This window comes from Amblyomma maculatum, chromosome 8 (genome assembly GCF_055883805.1).
Source record: "Amblyomma maculatum isolate TAMU_Amacu chromosome 8, ASM5588380v1, whole genome shotgun sequence".
Classification (NCBI taxonomy): domain Eukaryota; kingdom Metazoa; phylum Arthropoda; class Arachnida; order Ixodida; family Ixodidae; genus Amblyomma; species Amblyomma maculatum.
This window is the reverse complement of record NC_139351.1, coordinates 106,068,607-106,096,591: the sequence shown is the minus strand read 5'-3', so window position 1 is coordinate 106,096,591 and position 27,985 is coordinate 106,068,607. Positions and strand designations below refer to the sequence as shown.

The window sequence follows — 27,985 nt, the reverse complement described above, 5'->3', positions numbered from 1 at the left end:
GCCAGATGAGCGCCTAATCTGTCTCCGTCAACACCTCGTTATACTCCTGTCGAACGAGTCGCAGTAATGTGATTGCTGCTGAGGCTCCAGAGAGTGTTCTCCTCCGTCCAGTAGCAGGTATTGACTCTGACAAGAATTACGACTACAGAAAGAGGATGCTGTCTCCACGCGGTCAGATGCTGCTCCGGTTGGGTCAGACGTGCAATTTGTGCCTGGGATGCATGGGACTGGTGAGTGGCATGTTTGCATTGCCGATACAACCTTCTCTCGCCGCGGTGGCGGAGAGGTTTGGGCGCTCAGCTGCGTTACCCAAGGATGAGAGATCGGATCCCGGGTCAGCGGCCGCTTTTCGGTGGAGGAGAAAAGCAAGGCACCCGTGCGCTGTGCGATGTCACTGCATGTTAAGTGGTTGACATTTCTAGAGCACTTCACTACAGCGTCTTTCATAGCCTGGGTCGCTTTGGCACACTTAACTCCATAACTGAAACCAACCAAACCGACACCGTTTTCCGAGCTCTCAGAACAATATTTCAGAGCGTCATCTGTGGATGCACACTCCCGTTGTGACGTCTGCTGAGTCAAAGGAGGCGGCATCGAATCCTATCCATGGAGGGTGCATTTTTACGGTAGAGGCGCCATGCAGAAATAACACGTGCGCTGTGAGATCTCAGTGCAGTTCAGAGAACCTCGGGAGGTCGACATTAAGCCGGAGCCCTTCTCTCTCACTGCACTTGTCCAGCATCTGTACGCTAAACGCCCAAATTCCATGCCTTACCTTATCATGCACAACCTTACCTTATCATACCTTACCAATCATGCGCGTCTCTCATAGCGTGAGTCACTTTGGAACGTTAAACCCTACAAACCAAACCAAAACCTTACCAATCATGCCATGTCATACTATACAATAATATACCATGCCATACCATACCATACTCCACAACACGTTGAACTAAGCGGAAAGTAAGCACTGTAATGACGGGCCAACTTGTGAATAGGGTGAACATCCCCCTCCGTTTTTTTTTTTTTTCGTTCACGTTTTCAGGGATGTTTAAAGGTTAATATGTACATATTTTGTACTTCTCAACTTGGCACCAATGTAGTAATGGTTATGCAATGACAGAACTGCAGCTTGTTTTGCATTATTTAATATAGTGTTGGACAATGTTTATATCAGTATGTATTCTAAGTTTTGGGGTTACAATAAACCTCTCTTAGTGTAATACAGCCTGACATTATTGTGTAACGCTGTGGATTATGTAACTGCTGCAGTCCGTCAGAAATATCACGTGATTTGTTATCACAATTATGACGCAACAGTTCTTTGTGCCGCGTTCAGGATTTTACCGTTTCCATTCATATTTAGCATCCACCTGCTGGTGAAGTGGGAGTCTAGTTTGGCGATGGATATTCGATTAATGTCAAGTGTAAGTGTTCACCGAGCAGTGAAACATATACTGCGCCCTTCCTTTCCTCAAAAATAAACCGCATAATGACGTCAACACTATGCTTAACTCCATGTCAGTCTCTCAGTCATAAACCGCCAAAGGAGTGTGATAGAGTGGGGGATTGAATAAAGAATTTTTTTATTTATGGAAACGTGCGTCCACGTTGTCTAGGAGAACAGCCTAAGGAGGGCGTAGTGGTGTGGTGGGAGTGTGTGACAGAATCGCCATACACTTCTGTCACACTATAGCTAATGCGACGTCACATCCGTTTAGGCGGCAATTTCAAAATTTGTAGTCAAATGCGAGATTCCGCGGAAGACCGCGGGAATCCACTTGTCAGTCATACTGATGACGTCACCAGAAAAATAAAGATCCTGTATCCACTGGGCATCAAACCTCCATATCTCGGATACTCAGCCGAGTGCTTCAACCAATCGCGCCGCGTCAGGTTTTTTTTTTTTTTTTTGCTTATTGCTGACTCAGTACCACAACCGGAAGGAAAAGCATAAGCAGACATTCCGAAAACAACAGTCACACTTTGGCTGTTGTTACATATCTAGAATCACTTGAGAATAGCCAACTCTCCTAACACAAAACACTATGATGGCTTTTTTTGAGCCATGAAAACTTCACGAACATATACGCCACTCTCAATATAGTTAACTCGTACTGATCGAATGTCAAAAACATTAGCATGGTGCACCGGCATGCGCGTTTCCCACATGGCATGCAAACTCAAGGCCATAAATGTCGTAGGGACCTATCGTCCCTATCGTCATACACGGGCAGGAAATGGATACCATATGGAGTTATGGGCAGTCCTCTGTCGCGAAACGCACATTGTAATTCTCCTTGTCTACCATGAGGATGATAGTAGCGATGACAATGACTTTGCAATTAGTGATAATGACAACGATGATGATGACAGCAGGAATGATAATAAAAGCGCATTTGGTTGATAATGATAATTAGAACAAACGTGATGCACCGTGTGCACCAGCAACGCTTCGGTTTGCGCATTTCTGCGGTGTAGATTCCACAGTGCTCTCGAAAGTTTTGGTTTAGCGTGTGACCGGTGCTTGGTGCTAGCCGTTGTCAGACAGTGAGACAGAGAGGAGTTGTGGGGCGGGGAAGTGGGATGATTTACGGAAACAAATACTTGTGTTTTGTGTGGAATTAACCACCTTAAATCTGACCGTGGGATACATCCGGGTTCGCTTAATACAGTGGGCTGTCGATTGATATTTTGCTCAAGATACCGTCGGACGAAGCGACTGACCTGCCTTGTGTCAGATTCCGAATCGAGGTTGAGCTTTCCTGCATCGTTTCCATGTCTCGTAAGAATTTGCAGTGGAGTCATGCGTATTTGGTGCTGTTTGGTGCTTCGGCAATTGCTCGGCGAATGTTGGGCGATGGTTAACCAATCATGCGTCATGCAGTGATCTAGAGGACCGACAATGTTTCTGTGAAATCATGAAGGCCAGGTTTGTTAAGCCCGAGGTTGCTCGCAGCTGCAATGCCACTGTGAGAGTGTTGATTTTCGCTTCCTTGGCAGCATTCGTTCTGCTGGCGCAGTGCTCGTGGTGCACGCAGAAAGACGTAAGCTATGAAACGTGTAAAATTATGAGAACGTGCAGTCCATTTTCGGTTTAGTTACTAGAATGCACGTCTGGGAATATATTTCCGCTGGTTCCTGATAGCTCCTGATGAACGAGCTGCTGTGAGTGACCTTCCTTTGCATCTTGGAAGCGAAATGCTGGTTTGTTATCACACTGGCATCTCCCCGCCGCACTAATGACGACATAGGCTGTGCCGCGCTTAGAATGTCTGTAAATGAGCACTCTCTCCTTTCTTGCCTTTTTCAGGCGGCCGATAACTGCAGTTCTCTCTTTGGCCGGCTATAAGGCTATAATTGCGAAAGGCATCTCGCGCAACTGTTCTGTTGCTGCCTCATAACGGCGTCCTTCAATGGTGCCTTCTACCTCAGAATGACACGGGCGTTTCATTCCCCCTACCATCCGCAGTGCCCAATTATCTTTGTACTCCTTTAGTTTTATTGTTCAGCTAACTGCCTACATACGCCCTGAAAGAGCACTGAACAAGGGTTGAGGGGCAGCCTCAGTTTGCAAGCTGAGCCAACTTTCCTCCCCTTGTCTAAACGTTGTCTCGGCTTGCGAACTGAGGCTGCCCCTCAACCCTTATTCAGTGCTCTTTCATATTGTGCAGCCACCTTTCGCACACATCGAACAGCGCGAGAATACAAGGAACTAATATAAGGATGACACAGGACAAGCGCTGTTCCTGTCATTTTATCCTAGATCCACATACGCAATGAGTCACTTTCGCTGTACTGAAGCATTGCATTCTGATTACCTCAAGATGATTGAGGTATCCTATTCAATCCATATTTTACGTAAAGCCCGGTGTTTCGGAATCGGCTCGACGAACCTCGTACAGTTCAGTGTGCAACTTTCAATGGAAGAAAGATGTTCGAATGAAGAGAGAACGTAAACATGCAGACGGGCGAGAAATTGTTTAATCTTAGTGGGAAGAGGGGGTAGAGGTAATTACCTGGCGGGAATTGTTATTGATCGTAAGAGTTACTGGGTCATCTGGAGCACTTGGAGCAATCTGCGCAATCTCGCGCGGTTTTAAATACCCCAAGACTCGAATATGCGTCCATGGGTGCTGTACTGCGGACTAGCTGATGGAATATGACACAAAGAAACAGCGCGCAGGACGACGGCACAGTAATGACACACACAATAACCAGCAAGTGATGTAAAAAAGGTGTGCCTTCGTTCCGTGTTTGAGCTGTCCATTTCTTTCGACTAGCTGCCTCTTTCTATGGATACTTTCAGTTTCTTTTAAGGTAATTTTGCACTGGGAATAATCTGAATGTTCAGCGTCCACATTGTGCCAGCTCACAAAACTCATATTAGAGCCGCCCGAAGTTTCTGATGCATACACTTCGTTCCAGAGAACTGAATTGTGCAGGCTTATTCCCTGTTCATGCATTGTAGGAAACAGGGCAAAAACATTACAAAAGTTTAACGCTGCTGAACCAAATATTGAGCGAAAGCATTAGCTGCGGATGACCGAGCGTTCTTATTCTTCTTTTTCTTCTTCCTCAGCTCACATATAAAGCCCCGCTTGTGCCTTAGTGGCCTATAGGGGTAACGTAAATGCCAGGGTCCTAGCAGGATTATTCTGATATAACCGTCCCATGTGAAACGAGTGACCCAAGTTGGCAGCTCTTGCTAACTGAGCCGCGGCTCCAACCGCGCCACGCCGACCGCTTGAGTTGGGAGCCCATCTCTCGCTTTTGTGTCACGTGGGGTGTGACGTCACAGCGTCACGTGGGTAAGACGTGGCTACCGCCGAGCTACGCCGACCGCTTGAGTTGTTCTCACAAAATCTGCGCTGATTTGTTTTACACGAACAAAGGAACTGGACAAACGCTGAGGTTAAGCGCAACCTTTGCGCTTAACCTCAGCGTTTGTCCAGTTCCTTTGTTCGTGTAGAACTAATCAGCGCAGCATTTGTGAGAACATGTTCCAACTAGCTCAATCTCAAGCACTTCGCTTGAGTTGGTAGCCCAACTCTCACCCTAGTGTCACGTGGGGTGTGATGTCACAGCGTCACGTGGGTAAGACGTGGCTAGCGCCGCGATACGCTGAAGGCTCGAAACCTAGAGTAGTATTGCTTTCGCAATAAAAAATAGGTGTTTTGTGCAACCTGCCCTCACGTCTTGTAGGGGTGCCACCTACTCTTCTCTTTCTACTCCTCCGCAGTGGACACTAGTGCTGCTTTGATATAACTCCGAAATGGCGTTCAGTCTTTCGAGTTCCGAAAAACCCTGGAGTTTTGCCGTTCAACTTCCAGGAGACATATTTCGAACATAGTCAGAAGTGTGCAGAGGTGTCAGTGCCCACAATAACATCATCCTCAATGTGAGGTCCATGAAACTGCTGCTAGCAAAAATGCTACACGTCTTCGTGCCTCATTTGTCCTTCTTGAAGACAGTGGCTGCACCCATATCTCTATTACGCATGAGCGAGCATAGACCCATGCTGCAACCAGCTCGACACCAGCAGTTGTAACACTTTCTCGGCCTTTTCGGTGGTGGGTGCGGCTGCTTTTACGTCTGTCAATCAGTAATATCGAGACCGAATGACAGGCGCCACAAAACGAGGCCTCGTGTCCGTCGCCTCCACCCTCATTCTCATACTTCATGCAGGGCCTCATCCTCGCCCTGACCGGTGTTGCACTCCTGGACCTGGTGGAGATCTACGACTCCGACATCGCGAGCGTGTCTCACTTGATCACGACTCGAGTTGTCGGTGGCCTGCTTGGCTCCCTGGTTGGTGGGTGACCTTGAGCCTTTTGTTCTCGTGACAGCATTTTAACGCCCCTGACCTTAAAACCCCCCTATAATAGTCATCTTTTCAAGCGCTTCTTTAACACACAAGGGACATTAGATGAAGGAGGAACACATAGAAGAGATGAGTTCAAATGCTTTCCAACTCGCCCAAGTTTCCGCCTTATTAAGTATCACCCCTATAATAGATGCGAGAACAGAAAAGTTTTTTTTTTTTTTTAACTCTGTGTATGGGTCTTCTTACACGCCAAAAAATCATGAATGAAAAAGAATGCTCCGGACCAGTAGAGCATTCCTTTAGTCTTAGCGCCATTTGAAGAGAAACGAAAAGGGGCTATCGCTAAACAGAAACGTTTAAAGGAAACTAGTTTTGCAAAGAAACTAGAGATGAGCAAGCAGTCGAAATCGCCAAATTGCCAATCTTGGCTCGTGTGCGGCGTTCCTTGCGGATCCTCGTTAAAGTACATGCACTTTGCTAGTCGCTTCATCTCTAATCCCCCAAGCTGTCCCCTCCACAATTCCTAGTCCCCTAACCACTGTGCATACTTTAAAGCGCAATTTTCACCACGTCTGGCCATGTCACATGTAGAGGCATGCTCGTAATGTTTCGGTTCACAATGTCGACGCCGGAGTTTCTGGAGAACAGGGCCGTTAACGATATCGCGTTAAAATGATTGACATTAATTTGATATTTCGGTATGAAACGATGCATGGTCCATACTGCACCCAATAGGGTCCTGGACACCCGAGATTTAAGCATACAGTACATATCCCCGCATGATTGTCATCGGGTGTCGCGGCACCCTGACCGCCGTAAGGATTGTAAGAGGTTGTTTATATTAAGCCTGCCTTATGGGACCGTAAATGCAGGGGTGATATGGGGTGTTCTTCCACTCCATGGATTGCTAACCGCAGAGGAATATGTGCCGGAGGGGAAAAAAAGGGGTAACAGCAAGGCGTCCAGTACACTCGGGTATTTTTATCGCTCATGCAAATAACATCCAGAATGGGCCAACTAGCTGCAAAACATCAAATAGTGGTAATCCTTGCGAAGAGAAGGCTACAAGAGAAAGGGTTCCGACTTACCGGCTGGAATAGGGGTGGATTTTGGTGGTGAGAAGGGCGAGGGAAGTCCACGTAAGAAGGGTTTCTGACTTACCGGCTGGGACATTTTTGGGCGGCGAAATTTTTGCGCACTCTGACAATAACCGCAGTGCGCGACGATTCTCTCGTATACACCACTTTCTTCGGGCAATACTATTCCTAAAAGCTTGCCGCTGTAGGCAGCGAGAGCGTGTAGTCATTACAGCTGGCTTCAGTGACCGCAACCAGAAGACTAAAAGAATGCTGTACTAGCTTTCTCACGCGCATGCTACGCGGGAGGCGGATAGAGCCTGTGGTCACTACCACTCACATCGTAGCCTAATTCAAAAGACCTCGTGCCTCCAGACAATTCCTTGTAGAAATCTAACTGGTACTCCCGTTACCACTTCCACTTCCCCTTTGAGGAAACTCATTGGCCCTTTAACCAGCCTGCGCTGTCAAGGCTCATGATGGTCGCCCGCTTAAAATTAGTGGGAACGTGTTCTCCATTTTCAATTTATTTCAAATTGGTGAATTTGTCCCAGGATCTATTCTACCATCCTCTCCTTTTAAATGCTGTGAAAACTTTTATGAGGGCATTTAGCAGAGTTTGTCACGCACATTCTGGAAGCCAAGCCGCCGGAGGCTTGACCGGTAGCACGCCCGTCACAAAGTTTATCCTTCCTATGCTGTAAGTGCGAGCTGGGCATCGGCCATTGTAATTAAAAACTTGTTCATTTTATTATTAGAGTGGACGCACCTGTCTTTTCCCGGGCGCAGGAGGCAAGCTGTACGACAAGTACAACGTGCAGATCATGACAATCCTGATGACGGTGATCTCCTGCGTGGCAGTGCTCATGATTCCCCTCAGCGGAAGCCTGGCTGTCGCCTACGTCATGATCTTCTTCGGCGGACTCAGCTCGGGCGCCTTTGACCCAGGTGAGCCCACCTTTTCGATGTAACCAGGTACTACGTGATTTCTTGAGTTCCCGTTTGTAGCCGGAACGACCCCTTGAGGCTCGTGGTCACGAGGTTGCTGACACCCAATCCTGAGCTCTAGTCCCAGGGGGAAAAATTGCGACATATTTAGCATGGTTAATCGAAATGTGAATTAGGTGCCCTTCGATTTTTAGTTGAGCTTCAAGTAGCACATTGCTTCATTAACGTGCAGTCTTGTTGTACCACACTATGTGAAATAGCACCTCACATAGATATAAATTAATCTACACTTAAACCACACCGTACGGACATGTCTGCATGGCTTAGGAGCTACTGTCTGATTCGGAGTCCGCTGTTCTTGGCGAGTTCAACTCCCATCTCGAAAGTCTTGCCTAAGTTGGCTACTCCTGCAAATTCGGAGATGGCACGGGCTCTTGTGGCGTCACACAAACCGCCTACAAAAAAGGCCATTTTTTAACCTGTGCCAGCTACACCAATGTCGCAAATCCCCAATACCTCCGATAGTTTTTTGCTACACTGGTGTAACTTGTGTAGGTAAAAAAAATGGCCCTACAGACACGAGGGTATTGCAAGAGCGTCGCATGCTGCACGGGTCTGGGGGTTTCAACCTTCACGCGACGGATAAAGGGTTGAGTGAACCGTCTTGTGCTAACGCACTTGCAAGAATGAATGATGCAGGATATCTTGACATGCCAAAAAATAGTCTAGGCTCAAGCTTCACTCTTATAGAAGTTCCGAAAGCGTAGAAAGTTAAAGGTCCCGTTTAAATCAGTTTCAATTGAGAACAAACTGTTACAAATAAAAGTGAATGCTCAATAATCTACCACAAGTAAGTCACCGGTAGTTGTGATAACCGCTATTAATTACAATGAAATGTTGCTGGCGCAAGAGCTAGGAAGCGAAAAGATCCGACGTCACAATCGCATACTGCAGAGACAATATACTTCAGGGATATTTCAAGAGCTTCATTTTTCGCATAAAATACGCTAAGTCTACATCTATCACATTGGGGTTTTTGAAACTTTCTGTGCGGATCTTATATTTTCTTTATATTTTAGGGCGGATCACGGTCATATAGACCGCGCAATATGTTACAAAGCAAAACAACGTTTTTACTGCGGTCTACACAGGCAAAATTCTTACGAAAACTAATACTGCAGTCGGCGTACTCTCCCGAAGCCGGGAGGCTTCGTGAAATCTTTTTTCATGTTCAAAGTCAATGACGTGTCGTGCAGGAAGAGCTGCTTCGTGATTTACAGAATGCGTCAATGAAGTAATCCTTTGCTTTAATCTTGCGCACTAATTTCTATTCGAACGCTATTCGTCTCGTCTACCTTGCATCATTACATTTTTTTACTCCTGTCAAACATTTAATTGAATTCATTTGTGGGATTAAGCGTCCCGAAGCAAGACATGGAGTGTGAGAAATGTTGCAGACAGGGCTTCTGGTTAATTTCGACCACGGGAATTTCTTCAAAGTACTTCCACGTGCGGTCTAAATTAATCACGAGCATTCCTTTTTGAGTCTTGGAAACTATTTTCATTGCACAAGCAGCACTTCTTCTCATGCTTCCGTCTTCATGCGCGATTGTTTTGCGTTTTTTTCTGAAATTCGGATTTCTGCGAATGTCACGCTGAAAGCGCGATATCTTGAATATTCTTGATTGTAGCTTGTCTGTACAGCTGCTTCACTATAGCTGCATAAATCTTGTGTTCAGCCTCACTAAAAGGGCAGTTGAGGAGAGAATGCGCGTAGCTCTTTCCTCGATGCACCCAATGTCAGCAAGGTGACGGCACAGCAATGGTGTAAGTGGCCACGAAAGAAAATTTATGTTGCAGAGACAAAGGTTGCGTTTGGTTAATCAACTTTGTGAGAAGGGGAGAAGGAGTACAGAGGGATAGAGCAAATGAGTCAGTTAATGATGAAAGATTTCAAGTATAAAAGTCGAAACAGTACATGTCATGTCTTAAGCCCTGAAAATCGTGGCAGTATTTTCTCGAGAGTTTATTTCATGCCATTTTGCGGGAGTTGATCTGTACTGTCTACTGCGCAGTATGTCGCCTAATAGTATAACATCAGCAAAGGTCTGCCATGCATTTGAATTATCGAAATCAGGCCTTTTCTTTCCTCTGCAGGCGCTAACGTATGGATCATCAGGATGTGGCCAGAGAACAGTAACCCAGCTTTGCAGGTCTTCCATCTTGCTTTTGGAATTGGTTGCGTGGTGGCACCGCTCATCGCCGATCCCTTCCTCTCCACCGGAGTTGGCCGCGATGCGCTAAACCATACGGCCAACCTAACCGATTACCCGACAATCAACGACTCCAACTACAGCTCATTTCAACAAGTGCTCAACGAAACCATCGCCGACGAGCATTCCCGGGGCGAAAGCAGGGTCTATTACTCATTCGGTATCGTCAGTGCTTTCCACTTGCTCCTGGTCATATCGATGGTGGCGCTGTACTTCATCGACAGCTCCGACATCAAACCATCCCACGCAGAGGAGGGGGGCGAGTCTAAGACAGAAGACGTGTTCTTCGCCCGCGCTCTGCTCGCCCTTCTTAGCACATACGGGTGCGTCTACGTTGCGCTGGAGTGCACCACGTCACAGATGCTGACCGCGTACGCCGTCAAGAGCGACTTGCACTTCGCCAAGCCGATGGCAGCGCGCCTGGCGGCCGTCTACTTCTTCTGCTTCGCGGCCAGTCGCGGGGCCGCAGCACTAATCACCGTCAAGATGTCGGCGTTCCAGATGCTTATCCTAGCCCACGTGATCCTCGTTGTCGCGGCCACTTTGCTCCTCATCTGGGGCTGCAGCAGCGCCCCCGTGCTGTGGGCGTGCAGTGCGCTCATGGGCATCGGCCAGGCGCCCATCTACGCTGCGGTGGTTTCTTGGGCTGTCTCATACATGAATTTTAACAACTTTATGATGTCGATTGTCATCCTCATGGTGGGAATCGGCGCGCTTTCGCCGCCACTTTTTGTTGGTCAGTTTCTTGACCACACTCCAAACGTGTTCCTTTACGTGTGCTTTGCGTCTACCTCGCTGTGTGTGGCCGTTTTTGTAGCCATGTACTTTTACGTGAGGAAGAGGCCTCTTCTAAACCCCAAGATAGGGAATGCTAGCTTATGAGGAGCCCCAAGAATGTTATCGGTTTAGCTATTCGTGGAGTAGTTCCTGTCCCGATGCCGCAACTCTAAATAAGGGAATGGTACTATCGGGTATAATGTGACACAGAGGCATCTGTACAAGTTGCCTGTCTTACACAACAAACTCTTGCCAGTGATCATTGTCCTCTTATGGCATACGGGCCTTGAACTCAGCCGGCTGGAAATCCTCCGAAAATGCCAGAGGGAATTTTCCTGGCCCCTGAAACATGGCAGCCCAAGGCAGCAAGCTAGAGAAATATACGGCATCTCTAGAGGACTATACAAGCTTCCCGCATACTAATAAGTTGACCTACCTCTGGAACCCCATAGGTAGTCAGCACACCGGAGTCCATTGAACCCCCGTCACAAAAGACAGCCAAGAAACGCCGTCACGAAAGGAATCACATTGCTGACAGCATCATCGACGCCTCAAAATCTCAACACCAAGTTTTCACTGACTGCGCTGACACAGATGGAAAGTGCGCCGAAATCGTTTATAAAAAATGCGCAAGCTTTTGAAGACGTAATAATCGAACCTTTAGAAAACGTTCGGATGTGGCCCGATGGCTAGGCGAAAATCATCATGGTTTATGCCGACGCAGTTCAGGCGCTTTGACATCTCTTCTATTCTCAAGAAACCTACCCGCTTTCAAAACAGAGTCCGAATGCCAAAGGATGCCCGGATATCAAAAAGCCGTGAGGAACGATTATCTACACAACGTATCCGTCGGAGCTACATGTGCCAATGAGACTATTCCCGACTGGAATAGTCGTCCCGCAACAAATCGGGCTCGCATCGCAACATGCACATACTGCGCAGAAGAAGCGTGTTGTTGTTGTGGCTGTAGGAAGAAGGAAAAGAAAATGCACGGGCCTGCTACTGGCTCTGTAGCTGAGCCACCTCGACTGCCTCGTGCAGACAAGAGAAAATAGAGAAGAAAAAAAAGGAAGAGGGAGAGAAAGACGCGCGCCGCAGCAACAGCCGTCGTCCACCACCGAAACAGTGGCGGGTGCAATGACGGCCCACAACAGGCAAAAATTCTGCGGCAGGCCAGCTCCCGCCGCAAGCGGCGGTGACCCACCTGCCTCAGCCCCATCAGGCGAGTACTGGCGGAGAAGCGAAACAGATCGGAAGACGGCGATGCCATCCCAAATATCCTCCTGGCTGTAGCGCCTGAAGGTCAGCAACTGACAAGCCCCTCACGTTAAAAAAACCTAGTAACCTTTTCCTCCCCGCACAATATCATCTAGCCTTCCTTTGTGAATAAATTTATTAATTAAATTAGAAGAATTGTTTGTGCTCAGTTCCAGCACAAAAGGAAGGCAACCTGCGAAATACCTGAAAACCTGGTCTGCCTTTGTAATCCAACCGCAAAACTTTTGAGGCCGTGTAAATCTTGACGTCAGTTTGTTATGGATAAGGCATACAATTATGAAATGGAATGATTCGCTTTGTGCATTCGCGTAAAAAAAAAAAAAAAAAAAGAAACCTTCATGATGTGACGTAGCTTTGCCATGCTGCGCTACAACATCACAAACCGGTATAACTTCTGGGTTGTAAGACGAACAAAACCAGCTAAGGTTTTTTGTTGAGACAAGCGGTCATTATTGTCAAAAAGCAAGACCAGCTCTGGAAAATGATAAGCGTACCAATCTTATGCAATATTTATAAGCGGCTGGTATACGAATGGCTCAAATTTAGTATAGTTACTTAACGCGCCAAGCGTGGCGCATACCATTATAATATTATAATAATATTGGGTTTGATTAACCCTATATGTTGTGAACTTTAATAATGATAACGACACATCGTGCGGCATTTGGAGTGTTTTCCCTTATCCTAATTCCGTCTACACATGAGAGCTAAGATGTTCGCTGGATATTGATATCTTATACCCCACCCTTGGTATAAATATAGACACATATTTTTTGTGCATTGATTAGAATACGAATCACGAAAGATATACATTTTATACACTTTCGCTTGTGTCGTTAGTAGAAGATTATTTCTGCTGCAAACTTCGCTACATAGGTTTCGCGAAGCACAATGAGGCTTTATTTTAAATCTGTTAGCATTGCCAAGCACGTGCTAAAATCGGGGCAATAAAGCTGGAAAACGTCTCAGCTCCTGTCGTCTTTGTGCCGTTATTAACGAAGTCAGAGACGATGACCTCGCGCTAAGGTACAGCACAGCACAAAAAAGATTGCTTATAAGGTTTCACCCCCCTCCCCCATTCCTATTACCCTTTCACACAAATAAGCATACCAAATGAAAAGAGTAGAAAAGCAATGCTTCGTTGCATGTTCAGCAAGTGCCTTCCTGAAGTAGTGTTACTATGCGCTATAAAGCTATTTGTGAAACTTCATACAAAAGTTAATACTATTCAATAAAATTTGTGTTATTCAGTCAGACACAATATAATGACAAGTTGCGCAAATTAACCAAACTCTATGCAGCTGCTCTAATTTGAACGTCAGTGAACCAAACCTAACGTGCTGTAAAGGTTCGTTGGGGTCGCTATTTCTAGGGATGTGCGAATAATACATTTTTAAGATTTTATTGAGTGCGAATAGTGTGTATATATATATATATATATATATATATATATATATATATATATATATATATATATATATATATATACCACTGAATCGAATATGATTAGTGAAGCTCAAGAAGGAATGCAATAGAATTCGAATTTGTTTTACATATATTCTCTTTTTGTGCATATATTCGTCGAAAGCGAGTAACGATGTGAAACAGCTAAGCCTTACTGGCTGCGCTGAGGCTGGGCGCTGAATGATTACTTCTCGAATAATTATTTACAGGAATGCAACTCTGATCGTTTTCCTCCTACAGGAGATACGCATACGAATTATAGTAAAATAGTTCGTTAATCGACTATTTGGTACGAAAAATGGTCGTCTAATCGCAAATTCCTAAGACTAAGCGATCTTGTAGCAACGGGCCACTCGCCGTCAATCTATGTGCGTTGCTATAGGCCTAGCCTGCTTCGCATTGAAACCGCCATGGACGCTTCCTTGAAAGCAGCCAATGCGTATCATAACATGCGTAATCATGTTACCTGTTCACTACGAAAGTAGAATAATCGGTCATAACTACTCAGGTGCATTTAGTTCCCGCAACGCGTTCTGTAGCGAAGGACGCACCGGCCGAAGGACGAGCGAGTAGACGGAAAAAGCGCTGCCCGCCTACCCGCACCTTTGGGCGGTATAGTGAGGTTGGCTTCACCGCACGACAGTGATGTGGCATGGAAAATATCTATTGCTATCCTCAAGCACTCTGCACGTCCACCTTGCCACACAATATCACTGCGCTGGCCTTGCCAATACCTCCCCAAGGCCGAATAATAAGGATAATGTGTGCGTTCAATATAGCCATCATTCGAAATATCCGGATTCGATATAGTCGGGCTCGACTATGTGTGCGGATCCAGGAGACTCACGAATTGGACATTGTGATGGCAGTGTGCGGGAACCATGCTTTATTTTTTTTGTGCATTAACTATAAACGCCCATTATCGCAAAACTAACCAGCGTTGCCATGTGGTCTCGGTGCAGGGACGGCAAAGTGAATAGAGGAAAGCCTCAGGAGAGAAGAGGGAGAAAGTTGGAGAGACGCCGTGAAGCAAAGGAGGAAAGCGGGTGTCGCCTCTCGTCGCTAGGCATAGCCGGTTTCGCATCGAAGCCGCTTCGATTCATTCGGTTCTATATATTCGGGCTGCATCCGCGACGCGCCTGGACGTTTCTTCCATTTTTTTTTTTTTTTGTGGCTGTAGCTCAATGGAGCTACAGTGATGACACCCGCTTCGCTGTTCCAAAGCGCATTGCTTTTGTAGGCCCTGATTGCTTGTCGCGTATCAGCAACTGCGTTCTTAAAGGGTGCATTCTGTTGGCTTGCGCGGATAGTCATCGCTGAATGCGTCAGTGAGGGAGTACTCGGTTATTACATACAGTGGTGACACAGTAATTACCCCAAACATTTTGGTACATAATTTAATTATTTGTGGCAATTAGCTAATTGGAAGGAAATTAGGAAGAAGTACTTTGAATGTACCAGCTTTAACTTATAGACAAGGGCGCAGGTGGGCAGGTAAGCGCGCACCTGTGACATATATGTGGGCAGGTAAGGCATAAAAACACGCTGAATCAGGCGAGTAGTGGGCACAGATTATAAGAAACTGTACGTATGACCAAAAATTGTGAAAAAGAAAACCCACATGTAGGAGGCTTGACAATTTTCTTTGTTTATTTTCGTCCATTTCTTTACTGCAATCCTCAGCACGTTACCTGACACCCTTGTTGGTTGCGGTAGGACCAAGTATACGTCAGGTGAGCCAAATAAGCCATTTTTTCAATTATTAATTCAGTAGGTGACGTTCTGTTATTGGTCTTTCAAGGTCCTTGACTTCAACTACGTCATCCCTATGTCGACTATTTTGAGCAATTTTTCTCTGACGACGGAGTTTCTGTCTAACGGGAACTCTAACGCCAACACATTAAAAATGAACTGCCGAAACTTCGTTGCGGTGCATTCTGTTCGGGGATCTGGATCACGTTTTCTTCTCCATTAATAAAAATGAGTGTTTCAGAGTGCGAATTGGATCGAAATCCTGATTTAGTTCTGAATTAGACGAATTTTTGCGCTGCTTCGGGAAATCCGAACACTGCTCCGAATCGCCGGTACGAATATGACTATAGAATCTTCCCTAAAAGACCCTTCAAAATCCTGATCACTTCACGCCGGCTTGATTCGCGCCACGTTACGAACCATTTCGTCCTTGGTACTTACAGCATCGATGTGCGGGGCTCAACGACAAGCGACCTCTCTGTCTGCATAGAAAGTTGATTGCCAGCGAGATCAGCCTTAATCGCAGTGTGGCCGATAAGAAGACCGAATTGGCCACCTCTTTGGACACGCGCTGTGCGAAAGTGCCAACTGCGCCTTGCATACAGACTAGTTAAACAAGACGATGACGACGACGACGACGACGACGAGGAGGAGGAGGAGGAGGAGGAGGAGGAGGAGGAATTGTTTCTGTAAAGAAAGGATGAACAGCGCTGTAAATGTCTCCCTGTAAGTTGGCCCCGCAAATGCGCCTGAGGGAAGGGTTGTAAGGGACACGCAGGCCCCGAACTCTCACGAATTTAATAACATTATTATTATTATTATTATTATTATTATTATTATTATTATTATTATTATTATTATTATTATTATTATTATTATTATTATTATTATTATTATTATTATTATTATTATTATTATTATTATTAGCAATAACAACGCTAATAGCAACTAAAATTATGGGAGACAAAATCCGCCATTAAGGGGATGATGCGATAGCGTTTATAGCTCCAGTTTGCGCTGGGGGTGGTGGTGAAAACGTTTATTAAAAATAGAGTTACATGGAGGTTGCTCTGGGGTCAGGCTTAGTGCCCTTCCCCTAACAAACACTAGATGGAGTCCCTAGTAAGGGACGCCAATGGCTTGCGCTGCCGCCATTGCTCGTTTGACCAACGCCTTTTGGGCTTTCAGGTCGGAGCAGGCGAGTAGGGTCGCCTCCCAGTCCTTTCGGGTGGCGTTTGAGTTAGCTGCAAAGGCGTTGGAGGGGCACGCCGACACCATGTGGATAAGTGGTGCTTAGCACATAATGGTGTTCGTAAGGAGGCGAAGGAACACGCGTTCCTCCGCTCTTGTTAACCCTTTACGCGGGTGGGGGTAAATATTGTGTCTGTTTTGGTACAGCTGCGTAATTTGTCTGAAAGTGTAGGCTGGTGTGAATTCTTCTTCTGATGAGTAGGGGAACGAAGTTGCCCGATTAGAAAGCGCGTGGGTGGTGACATCTACTGCCTTGTTTCCTTCTAGCTCCGAGTGGGCCGGAGCCCAGACTATGAAGCGGCGGGATTGACTTCCTACGTATACGAACTGTTTTGCAGTAGACGGTAGGCCAGGTCCGAGCTGTTTTTTAGTAGCCGGTAGGCCAGGCACGGGACCCAGCCCTGTTGAACGTTCCTACACACCCCTCGCGAGTCCGTTATGATTGTTTTGGAATCGGACTGTGTTGCTGCTAATGCAATGGCGACCTCCTCTGGCTGTGTTATGTTTCGGGCTTTAAATGTGAGCCCGTTCATCGTTTTGGACACATGGATCACTGCTTCCGTGTAACACCCGCCTTGATGCATGCCGGACGCGGGTTTCCCTCCATATTGGTGAGCTAAGGCCTCTGCCCTGACCATGCGCCTACCCTCGTAGTCGTCCTTGGACATGCTATAGTGGGGAGGGGTTTTACGTGCAGGGCGTATCGCCACTCTTGGGGAAGTCTTACTCCTTCCTCTGTTACAGTCGTATGTTGTATGTGTAGACGGGTTAATAGGCGACGCCCCGACGGTGTCTGCGATAATCGCATGTATTGGCTTGTGAGGTGGGCTTCTCTCAGCTCCTCGAGCGAGTTCGTCATACCACGACATTGGAGTCTCAGGGTCGACGTGGTTATAGGGAGGTCGAGAGCCTTCTTCGCTATTTTGCGCGTGATCACCTCGAGGATGTACTCGTCGTGTTTCTTGAGGCGGAGATAGGGGGTCGAGTACAGGATTCTGCTTGTTACAAAGGCACTGGCCAGTCGTAGAGAATCTTTGCTTCTCAGTCTCCCTTTCTTGTTTGAGACTCTGCGGACCATTCGGCCCTCCTGGTCTCCCACCTTTTTTAGCTTATCGAACGTGGTCGTCGCTAGCTTACGCTGGTGAATGAAAAGACAAAAATATCAAATATCCTGTCTCTCAGGTATTAGTTCTGATCCAAGTCGGAATTCCATCTTGTCTGTGCATTTTTTTGGAAGGACGAATATGGACGAATTCGGATTGTTTCGGTGAGAAATGAAGGCTGCATTTTTTTCGCGTACTGATTCACAGCGGTGGCTGCCTCCTGCAAGCTGGCCTCCATTTCTCCCAGAGAGCCCTGCGTGGCCCATATGGAGATGTCGTCCGTATACAGCGCGTAGTGCACACTCGAGACTTTATCCAGGTGGCCAGTTTGTGGTACCCGTTGCGAATAATCATTCGCGCATGTGCAGCTTCTGCTCGTTTTAATTTTGTCTCCGCAGTTAAGCCTTTGATATCTAACGCAATATTATTAGCATGCAGTCCTATGCTACCATGGTATCCAGCTAGCAGTCGTAAGCGACCGCCCGATATAGATATAAATCCCCGCTTTAACCAAGCCGTGCGAGCGTGCCTGCATCGACTAGGAGTAACGTTTGACTCGGCAATCGAAACACCTGGAAGATGGATTCTTATGCCACCTGAGCACCTACTTGAGCACCCCGTGGCGAATGTGTGCTCAACCACGTCACCTGCGAGCCACTTGCCACCTACCAGACTATGCCCACGATTTTTAACTCAAACGCCAAGGCCGGAGTTTTTGCAGGACGGGCCTTTCAAAGCTATCGCGTTAATAGTCATAGGTGATGATGACATTATGATGCAAAATGTGTGTTTGGTTTGGTTTTGCTTATGGGGTTTAACGCCCCAAAGTGACTCAGGCTATGAGAGACGCCGTAGTGGAGGACTCCGAAAATTTCCACCACCAGGGGTTCTTTAACGTCCACTGATATCGCACAGCACACGGACGCCTTGCTTTTCGCCTCCATCGAAAAACGGCCGCCGTGGTATTATTACTGCATTTTCTTGTATCGCCTACCTAAAACGACCAACCAGATAAAACCCTCATCTGATGAATGCCTTAGCTCACCTAGACACACGCGCGCACACGTACAGTCTTTACCAAAAGTAACCAGGCAGCATATTTTGCTTCTCGCATGAATTCTAAAGCCAACATAGATTACCAGAGCATCACAACTTATTAAGAAGTGAGCACTGGAGCTCGCCTTTACTCTGCACAGATTTGAAACATCAGAAGTGGTACGAACTATCTACTACCCGACTGAGAAGCGGAACACTTAGCCTGGTTACTTTTGGCAAAGGCGGTACGTACACGCACGCGCACGTGCACGTACACACAATCGCCGCGGTCGTTCACCTGCCACTGCCATAATGCGAGTTTTAAAGACAGCTAGGGTGACGCGAAATGGCGGTGCCATACAGACGGAGTGTTCAGTAACTGATGGTAATGGGCGTTGGAAGTGGATTGCGTCTATGTCGCGTCACTCGTGTTAGCTTGGGTTATGATCTGGGGAATATATTTTGCCGCAGTATGGGACACCGTGAGTACTCATGGCGAGTGGAGGCTATGGGATGGTGAGTTTCGTGTATAGGATAGACTTGCGCCACGCCATAACATATACGTCACGCGAGCTAAACACGGTCCTCTTATCTATATCCGCAAATATAACGGGGCAGTCAGACCTGGTGCGCACTTATGGAGGGAAAGAGCTTGAAGAAGCGATAAAAGGAATTCAAAGATGACGCCATCGGACAAAGAGTCGTACGTGGCTGTGACGTCATCATGGGGCCACTGAGTTCCTGTCAAGCAGTCTGACGCGATGCGCTGATCGTGGCACTGATCTATAGTTAGTGATGTCAAATATCGCTGGCTTAATCGTTTTTAATATATTGCTGCCACTTCGAAATGTACAGGTAGAGGCTGAGGTTGAGGTTGTAGCCAGCTATTGCATGGTGAGAGTTGCCTTGAGGAACCTGCCCCACCCACGGTCTGGAGAATGTGCAGTATTTGTCAAAAGTTTATAGCACAGGAGGTTTGCTAATGATCCACGCCGTGCGATTCGTAATGCATTCCCAGTGTTCCAAATCTCCTGACGTAAGATTTTTTTGTCTTACCCTCTAAAACCAGAAGGACTTAAATGAATGATTAAGGACCTTCACTACATTACACGGCTTAAAAGAACGCTCGCTGAGTCTAATTTTTCAGCAAAGACGGTACATGGGTGCGTGGAACCGAAGATCCAAGATGTCGCAAGATGCCGAAACGCCCGCGCACCGAACACGCCTTCCAAACTGGGTGAGCGCGCTTTCCGATTTGAGCCGCTGGGAGTAAAGCCCTTATCTACGCTCATTACGGCTGGTTTTATGACAGCCGAAGATTACAACTCAGCAACCAACCGCCCCGGACGTGGTCGAAGGCGCGTTCCTCGGCACAACGGCAACCTCGAGCAGTGAGCATGCCACGCTTCACGAAGAGGACGCTTCTGCGCCTCGCCTGCACTTTGAATCTGAACCTGGCCTGCGTGGGAATGGTACGTTCCTCTACACGGAAGTGATTGTGATTGGTGCGGCATTTGTGTCTAAATATGTGTATGTATGTGCTAAAGATACTGTTGGACCAGGGATCCTAGAGTTTGATGCTTTCTGTGGGCTGATAGAACCGTGTTGTCTGTACATTTATCGTGACAGGATGGTTGGTTGGTTGGTTTGTGGGGTTTAACGTCCCAAAGCGACTCAGGCTATGAGAGACGCCGTAGTGGATGACTCCAGAAATTTCTACCACCTGGGGTTCTTTAACCTGCACTGACATCGTACAGCACACGGGCGCCTTGCTTTTCGCCTCCATCGAAAAGTGGCCGCCGAGGCCGGGATTCGATCCCGCATACTTGGGAACAGTAGTCGAGCGCCGTAACCACTGCGCCACCCCGGCGGGGTCGTGACAGGATGGAGAAAAACGTCAGCATAATGGCCGGTAATAACAGATTGAAAGTCTTGTCCGGCTATTGAGTGGGTCACCATGTCATGATATTAGCTTAAAAAAAAAAAAAAAACTCGTGGACAGGAGGAAACAGGATGCGTTCTATAGCGTTATGTATTCTAAACTTTTTTTTTCTTCGGCTGGTCGAGTGATTACGTGTAAATGGCATCCGAGTCATCTCATAATGCCCGCGTTAGTAACAACTGTGTTGTCAAGAAGTTTGGTATTATCGGCCATCTCGATTTCATATGGTGAACTTGGATGAAGTCCCGTGCCGAATGGGCTGAGTAAATGCCGGGGACATAGTTTAATCGACACGCTTGTCTCGAACGTTTAGTGTGCAGCTATAGATTAAAAGAAGCCTTGCCCAATCTGGGATAGCAAAGCTCAAAATATCGTTACAAAAGTGGTTAAAGTCTGTTTTCATTGGTTTTAAGTACAAACCTTGAAAAGCGTCATCCCTGCTCGTCTATTTGCCACCTAGGGCCTATTCTTCTCGGTCACCGGCGTGGCACTGCTGGACCTAGCCGAGGTGTACGGCACGGACGTCAAGAGCGTCGCCCAACTGGTCACCACGCGCGGCGTGGGTATCCTGGCGGGAGGCTTCATCGGTGAGTGCGACTGTATGTATTACGTTGAAGTGCTCTCTACCCGTTACGGAGCTAAAGAATCAAACGGTCCTGGGCTGACTTGCCAATACTTCGCATAGATGGTTATTGCCACTCCAATTCAACGATCCCTAAAATTCTAATGAAAATTAGGATACTACCTAATGCTGTTTGACAGTTATTGCGATATATTGAGGCAAAGAATTCGAGAAATTCTTCTATATGTGTATTTGCAGTTACCACTCTTTATTTTTCCCACGAGGCACAGAAAATTTTTCAGAAGAAAATAAAGCGCCTGAGCGAGCGGCGCAGAGCTCGTGGCTCTTCTTGCGAGAAACCCTCTTTGGGCATCGTGACTCTCTCGTCAATTGCTAGAAACTCTCTTTTGCTCAGTTATACCTATAACGGCGGCCAACGGAGACGCGGTTTTTTCGTCGAATAGGTGTACAAAAGCTGCACCCTAAAAGGGCACCCACACTTTATCTGCTAGCTTCCGGAATAAGCCCAAATAATTAAGCGATTATATTGTTGTCACGTAAGTGTTGCTTTTGAATACTATTACAAATATGGTGCAAAACCGTGAGGATGACTATTATACATACCTGCAGCTTCCCCGGACATAAGAAACTAAGAGAATATTTTTAGTTTCTAGCTTTGGAGAGAACTTATTATTCGCGAGAGATTGTGCGTGAGCATGGTGAGAACTAACTGCTCTTCCTGCGCTGGCAAAAACATTTCCAAGGTCCGTAAAAAAATCGACTTAAATTACCGAAGATTTTTAAATTTCCACGGTGATCGCGAGTGTTACGCACAACTAAAGTGTATTCGCAATGCAGAAAGCAAATTACGTACTCTATGTACTAATGCTGTCTTTGAGCTGCATATGAATAGTTATTTAGTGCTCAGGTTTTCGCGTTTCTCCACTGCATATTTTATAGTGATTTCGAACATTTAGTGCTGCAGCACTACTATAATACAAAGTGTGATTCGTATGTCCAACGTCATCGCTAACAAAAGCATTACTTTAAAAAGATCGCATCAGTGAAGCACACGCAATATGTGGTCTGGAAGCATAGCCGCCTGATTAACACTGGAAAATAACGCTGAAAAATTAAGACAACAAATGTATTCCTGTCAAAACGCCCTGCTGCTGCATGATATTCCATGATTAACTGAGTTAAAGCGTCTGTTTTTTTGTTTTTTTTTTTCGTAGCCTGAAGTTCACCGTAGCTAAGAAGTCAGCTAGCTATGAATGAAAACACATTGAACAGTGCACGTTGAACAGTGCATGCTGGATGACAACATGACTCAGCTCAAATAAATTTTGAAGGATTAAGGAAACAAGCGGAATCAGTTTTATGGAGCAGACCAGACGCGATGGGACCTCAAAAATGCGTCGTTTTTTTTTTTTTTTTCCGTTAAGTTGCTTTGGAGCGCTGCATGTTTGTTATAACAAATTACTAGAGCTGATCGAGAACCTCTTCCCAGGACAAGAGAATAGAATATGTTCTATATGCTGAACCGTCAGACTCTTTGTGATGATTTTGCGTTTTCCTTGCATAACTTCCTAAATCCAAGCAAGATGAAATTAAAATACTGCATTGGGCCTTCTGTTGTTCTCCCTTTTTCCACTTACTAAAATAATTGGCATTAACTACTCAAACCACTGCAAAGGAAGCGCATTCCACTGTCAATCAGCTAATACTGCTGCCACACGTGCACGAAAAATGACAATAAGCACCTAATGCCTTAAGTGTTACTGCCATTCGCATGGTGCCACACACGCGAAAACTAATGGCATTCCTCCTGATGCCATTCGCAACGAGTTTGCCACAACTCATTCGACCTGCGTTCGACGATGAAATGAATACTCTCGTGCCCAGTGCTTATGCCAATTAGCGTACATTTTGCATATGAAAATTTATATATTAACTAAAAACTAACACATTTGTAATACATAGCTTAAAAAACTGGTATGAGTCGGCTGCAACCGCGACAGCACAGGCGCCATTTTGTTTGCAGTCTGTGTTTGGCCATACATAAGGCACTTACTGGCTAGTACCGCTAGTACTAGTCCTCGGTTTGTTAAAAATGTGCACCGTTTACTAAAAAAATACCTTTATTCTTATATTTTTAAAATACTGAAAACAATTACAATGAATAAAAAGTTATGTTTTTTGCAAAATATTTAAGATAACTTTAGATCATCATCATCATCAAAAAGTTAAATGGCATTAGACCGCGGCGTGTAGCACCGGCCACGAAGGTAATGGCATTAGGCAGTTGAAGGCATTAGGTGCCTAATGTCATTTTTCGTGCCCGTGTGGCAGGGTATTAGACTGATTGATATCTTTTGCTTGTAGCCAGAGGGTCACATTGATTGCCTGAACGTTCTTAAAAAACAGCCAGTGACCATTGCACAGCCTCTGAATCGGTAGATCAGGCTAATAAACCTGAGCGACCTCCCTGCCTTTTGTTTCTCAAAGAACCGATGGAAGACTGGTAAGGCAGCGGCGGAATTATAACACGCGAGAAAGGACTTGGTGGGTGAAACATAGTTGTGATGGCAAAAATGTGCATCGGACAACAGAGGCGGACAGAGGCGAATACTTTGTTGAAACAGTATGAACTGACATGCAGGCCAACCGCTCAGCTTAAAAAATTGTATACGAGCTAGGTTACTGCAGTGTGTTCCACGTTCCAGTAAACTAAGGGACATATAAAATTAGTTAGGAGGAACAGACTAATTAAACGCTCGAAAGATCCTCAAGTCGGTCCAACACCGCCCAAGCAATCCCGGTATGAAATGAAATAAGGGATTAAAACCCTTAATCCCTTATTCTCATTCCCTTAAGGGAACAAGGGATTAAGGACGCAGCCACAGAGAGGTACACATGACAATGCTGGAAATCAGCGTTGTCCAATGTACTTCTATATGTTCGCGTACTTCCGTTGGCTTTATACTCTGCGAATGTGTACCAACTGGCCCAGCTCTCCGCTCTATACAGGAATAAGGAAGCCTGGAGGGCTATTGAGCACGGAATGAGGCCACGTATAATGAATTCGCGTTTTGCTCAGCTTTTTGCCTGTGGAGAGAAAACACGTGTGACATTAGATAAACGTCACACTGGTTCTGATTGTGATCCCGATGGGGTGGCGCAGTGGTTACGGCGCTCGACTACTGTTCCCAAGGACGCGGGATCGAATCCCGGCCTCGGCGGCAGCTTTTCGATCGCGGCGAAAAGGAAGGCGCCCGTGTGCTGTGCGATGTCAGTGCACGTTAAAGAACCCCAGGTGGTCGAAATTTCCGGAGTCCTTCACTACGGCGTCTCTCATAGCCTGAGTTGCTTTGGGACGTTAAATCCCACAAACCACCGCAACCACCTTTCGCAGGAGGTCGGCTGTACGACCGGCTACACACGCAGCTGATAAGCATCATCATGACGCTCCTGATGGCCGCCGGTGTGCTGCTGACACCTTCGTGTGGCCGGCTTGGTTACGCCCACAGTGCATCTGTGCTCGCTGGTCTTGCTATGGGAGCCCTGGATACAGGTAAACAGCACACGACGCATTCCGAGCCGCAGTATACAGAGGACTTATCAAATGAAGTGAGGTTGTTTGAATGATTGCTTGATCTAACCATGACTGTCTTTTTTAGTGATTGGTTGATAGATATACGCAGTTGTTTACTGAGTGGCTGATTAAAGGATTGATTGATTTATCGGTTATTAAGTGTGTCGTCAGATTAATGATTACTCAGTAGCAGACTGACTGGCAATTGATTTTTTATTGATTGACGAATGGCTGACCATTATTATTTTTTGGCTTACTGGCTTATTGAATGATGTTGCATGTGAAAGCGACTCTGTAATATTGGAAAGGTGGCTCGGACGAGTCTGCTGAAGAAGGAAGTAAAGGGAAGGGAGATACGATTTCGACAGGACATATTTGAGCGAGTAGAAACATTCTCTATGATTTGCGGCATATGGTGTCAGCTTTGGTGACATGAACGTGGTATGATTTATGTCATATGCGTGTCGACGTTTTCTGGCACCGTGCTGCACAGTTACACAAATAAATAAAAAAGCCACTGTAAAGAAAAAATAAAATGAGCAGAACGAAATGACATTGTCCCGTTTTTGGACAATCTATGAGGAAACTTCAGAATAGCCATACATTTTTCACAGGAAGTTCTTATATGCTGCTGAAGCAATTTGTGGACAGTTTGTTGTTTTTTTTTTTGTCACAATAAGAACAGCGAAGTAATTCTCTAAGTTTTTATCGTCTGTAAAGACTGCAGTCTAAAATACAATCTTCATCGACTTTGTACGATATCTAGAGTGAAATCCCGCCGCATTCAAGCTCGTCACACCCGCAGGCGCCAACGTGTGGCTGATCAACATGTGGCCATCCAGGTGCGGGCCGGCCCTTCAAGCGTACCACCTCGCCTTCGGTGTCGGCGCCTTCATCGCCCCCTTCGTAACTGAGCCTTTTCTGTCTGTCAACGTATCGGCAGCCGTCAACGTCACGGCGGCCTCGGCGAACATCACCAGCCCGTGGGCCCAGATCAGTGGCATGCTTCTGGGAGAGGAATTGGAGGCAGCAAGCAGCGAAATGAGGGAACCGCGTCTCTCGTGTGCCTTCGGCATCGTGTCGGGATTCATTGCTTTTGTGGCGCTTCTGATGTTCGTCATGTACCTCCTGGACAGCTCGGACTACAAACCACCGCCTACGCCAAGCGATCAATGCCAGGCCGGCAGTGACACCCGCTTCGCTTATGTCCTCCTGGCCCTTCTCGGATGCTACATCATGGTGTACCTAGGCCTGGAGTGTTCGTTCGGTCAGATGCTGCCGACGTTCGCAGTCCAGAGTGACGTCAGGATGAGCAAGACAGAAGCGGCCTACCTGACGTCACTTTTCTTCTTGACCTTCACAGTGGCCAGGGTTGGCTCCATCTTCTGGTCGGCAGTGGCCCATCCTTCATGCATCCTGCTCACCTGCCAAGTTCTTCTGGTGGCCACTTTTGCGCTGTTGGCCGTCTTCGGCGCTTCGTCTGTCACGTGGCTTTGGGCTCTGTCGGGCGTCGCCGGAGTAGCGCTCGCCGCTGTTTTTGCGGCTGCAGTGTCTTATGCTGTCCAATTCCTGGTGATTACCAACACCATGATGTCGGTGGTTACGGTGTCCGCGTCCCTGGGAACCATGGTGCCACCTGTTTTGGTGGGTCTGTTCATCGAGCAAGACCCCATGGCCCTTGCGTACGTCTGTATTGCAGCTGCCCTCATAATGAACGTGTTATACCTCGCGATGTACCTGGTCACCAGAGGGAGGCAGCGACTCATAATAGACAACACTGTCGAGGCTCCAGCGTCCGCGATGGGTGGTCAACATCAGCGCGAAAGTGTCAATAATGGAATCGATGACAGTGGTATTGATGTTAAATTGCCATAGCAGAGGACCACATATATAAGAGACAGCGTAGAGCTGCGCAGAAGACTCGGGCAGTTAGGTAGTCACTGAAGGCAAAAAATGGCATTAGGCTAGTTTTCCGCATATTCGTCTATGTTTGTTGTAAATTTTGTGGGTGCCCTCGTTTTGATTGCCATCGCTCGCTATTTTTTCGCCGTATGTGCACACAAACGAACGCAGTCTTTACTATTGATGGTGTCGTTCAACCCACCTATCATGAAAACTTTTCTGATAGCGCCAAGTCCAAGTTGCAAAGTGAACCTATACTTAATTGCTCCTATGTCCCGTCGTAGTGGCTCAGTGGCTAGGGAGATCGACTGCTGATCCCGAAGACGCGGAATCGACCCCGACCGCGACGACCGCTTTTTGATGAAGGCGAAGTGCGAGACGCCCGTGTACGGGACCCTCTACTACGGTGTCCCTGATAGCCGATGTCGCTTTGTGACACTAAGTCTCATAAAAATATAAACTATAAAAGCAGGTAATCGCTCCTGTTGGTGCAAAAAAGCTCGCGTCAAAAACGAGAGAATCTGTGAAAAGGAGCACTTCATGATTTCAGATGTGCTGGAACATCTATAGCTAGAGAGACATTACAAAGCTTTCATAGAACCTTAGAAGGCGCGTGTTATAGACTGGTTTCTTCTCCAGGTTTCAGCACTGTAGCATATTTGTTTCCCTGTCCATGTTTTTTTTTTTTTCGTGCTCGTCACACCTGAATTTCATCACGCCAGGCCGTCCAACATACTTTTGTGTTTGAGAATAACATGGATATGTTGTGTCTTTTTGCGATCGTGATGCCCATAGCTGCGGTGCGGTTTGAAGTCGGAAAGCAGCCTACATGTCACGATAACATCGGGGAAGGGTAGGGGGGGAAGTCTAAGGCTGTATGTTCTTGTATAATTTAAGCTCCTCATTAAAGCCACTTTCTTTATATTTTTGTTCGCTGTCACTGCGATAGTTGCATTAGCGATTTCTCGCTGTAATTGGCTGCCGAAAGAGGGCACAATGACGCCACAGCGCCGTGACGTCGCAACATCCGTGTGGTGGAAGGTATGTGAAGCCACATGATGCAGCGACGTTGCAGGGCCGTGACGTAGTGACATCACGTGTACAGCGGAGGCCATCAATCTCCCGCACTGGTCTTGACGTCAGACTTCACATGCACGACGTTACGACGTCGCAAAGGCTTTGACTGTCCAAAGCAAAATG

The 27,985-nt window shown here is 46.7% G+C and overlaps 1 protein-coding gene across 1 annotated transcript; it reads left to right on the top strand.

Annotated features, from left to right (window-relative positions):
* The first annotated feature begins 15 nt into the window (after window positions 1-15).
* LOC146182118 (uncharacterized) lies at window positions 16-27,703 on the top strand. The gene is made up of 8 exons (XM_084575897.1): window positions 16-230; window positions 5,689-5,815; window positions 7,693-7,851; window positions 10,009-10,998; window positions 20,045-20,256; window positions 21,187-21,313; window positions 24,704-24,862; window positions 25,689-27,703. Exons 1-8 carry the CDS (start codon window positions 156-158, stop codon window positions 26,756-26,758), a joined length of 2,919 nt encoding a protein of 972 aa, XP_084432023.1. The 5' UTR covers window positions 16-155; the 3' UTR covers window positions 26,759-27,703.
* The last annotated feature ends 282 nt before the right edge of the window (window positions 27,704-27,985 follow it).

What these genes read in the sequence shown, in the direction of transcription:
- LOC146182118 (XM_084575897.1), top strand. Translation starts at nt 156, where the DNA reads ATGCTGTCTCCACGCGGTCAGATGCTGCTCCGGTTGGGTCAGACGTGC. An exon ending in CCCCAAGATAGGGAATGCTA is followed by an intron (nt 10,999 to 20,044) that starts GCTTATGAGGAG and finishes TTCCGATTTGAG; the next exon opens with CCGCTGGGAGTAAAGCCCTT. An exon ending in ACCTGGCCTGCGTGGGAATG is followed by an intron (nt 20,257 to 21,186) that starts GTACGTTCCTCT and finishes TTTGCCACCTAG; the next exon opens with GGCCTATTCTTCTCGGTCAC.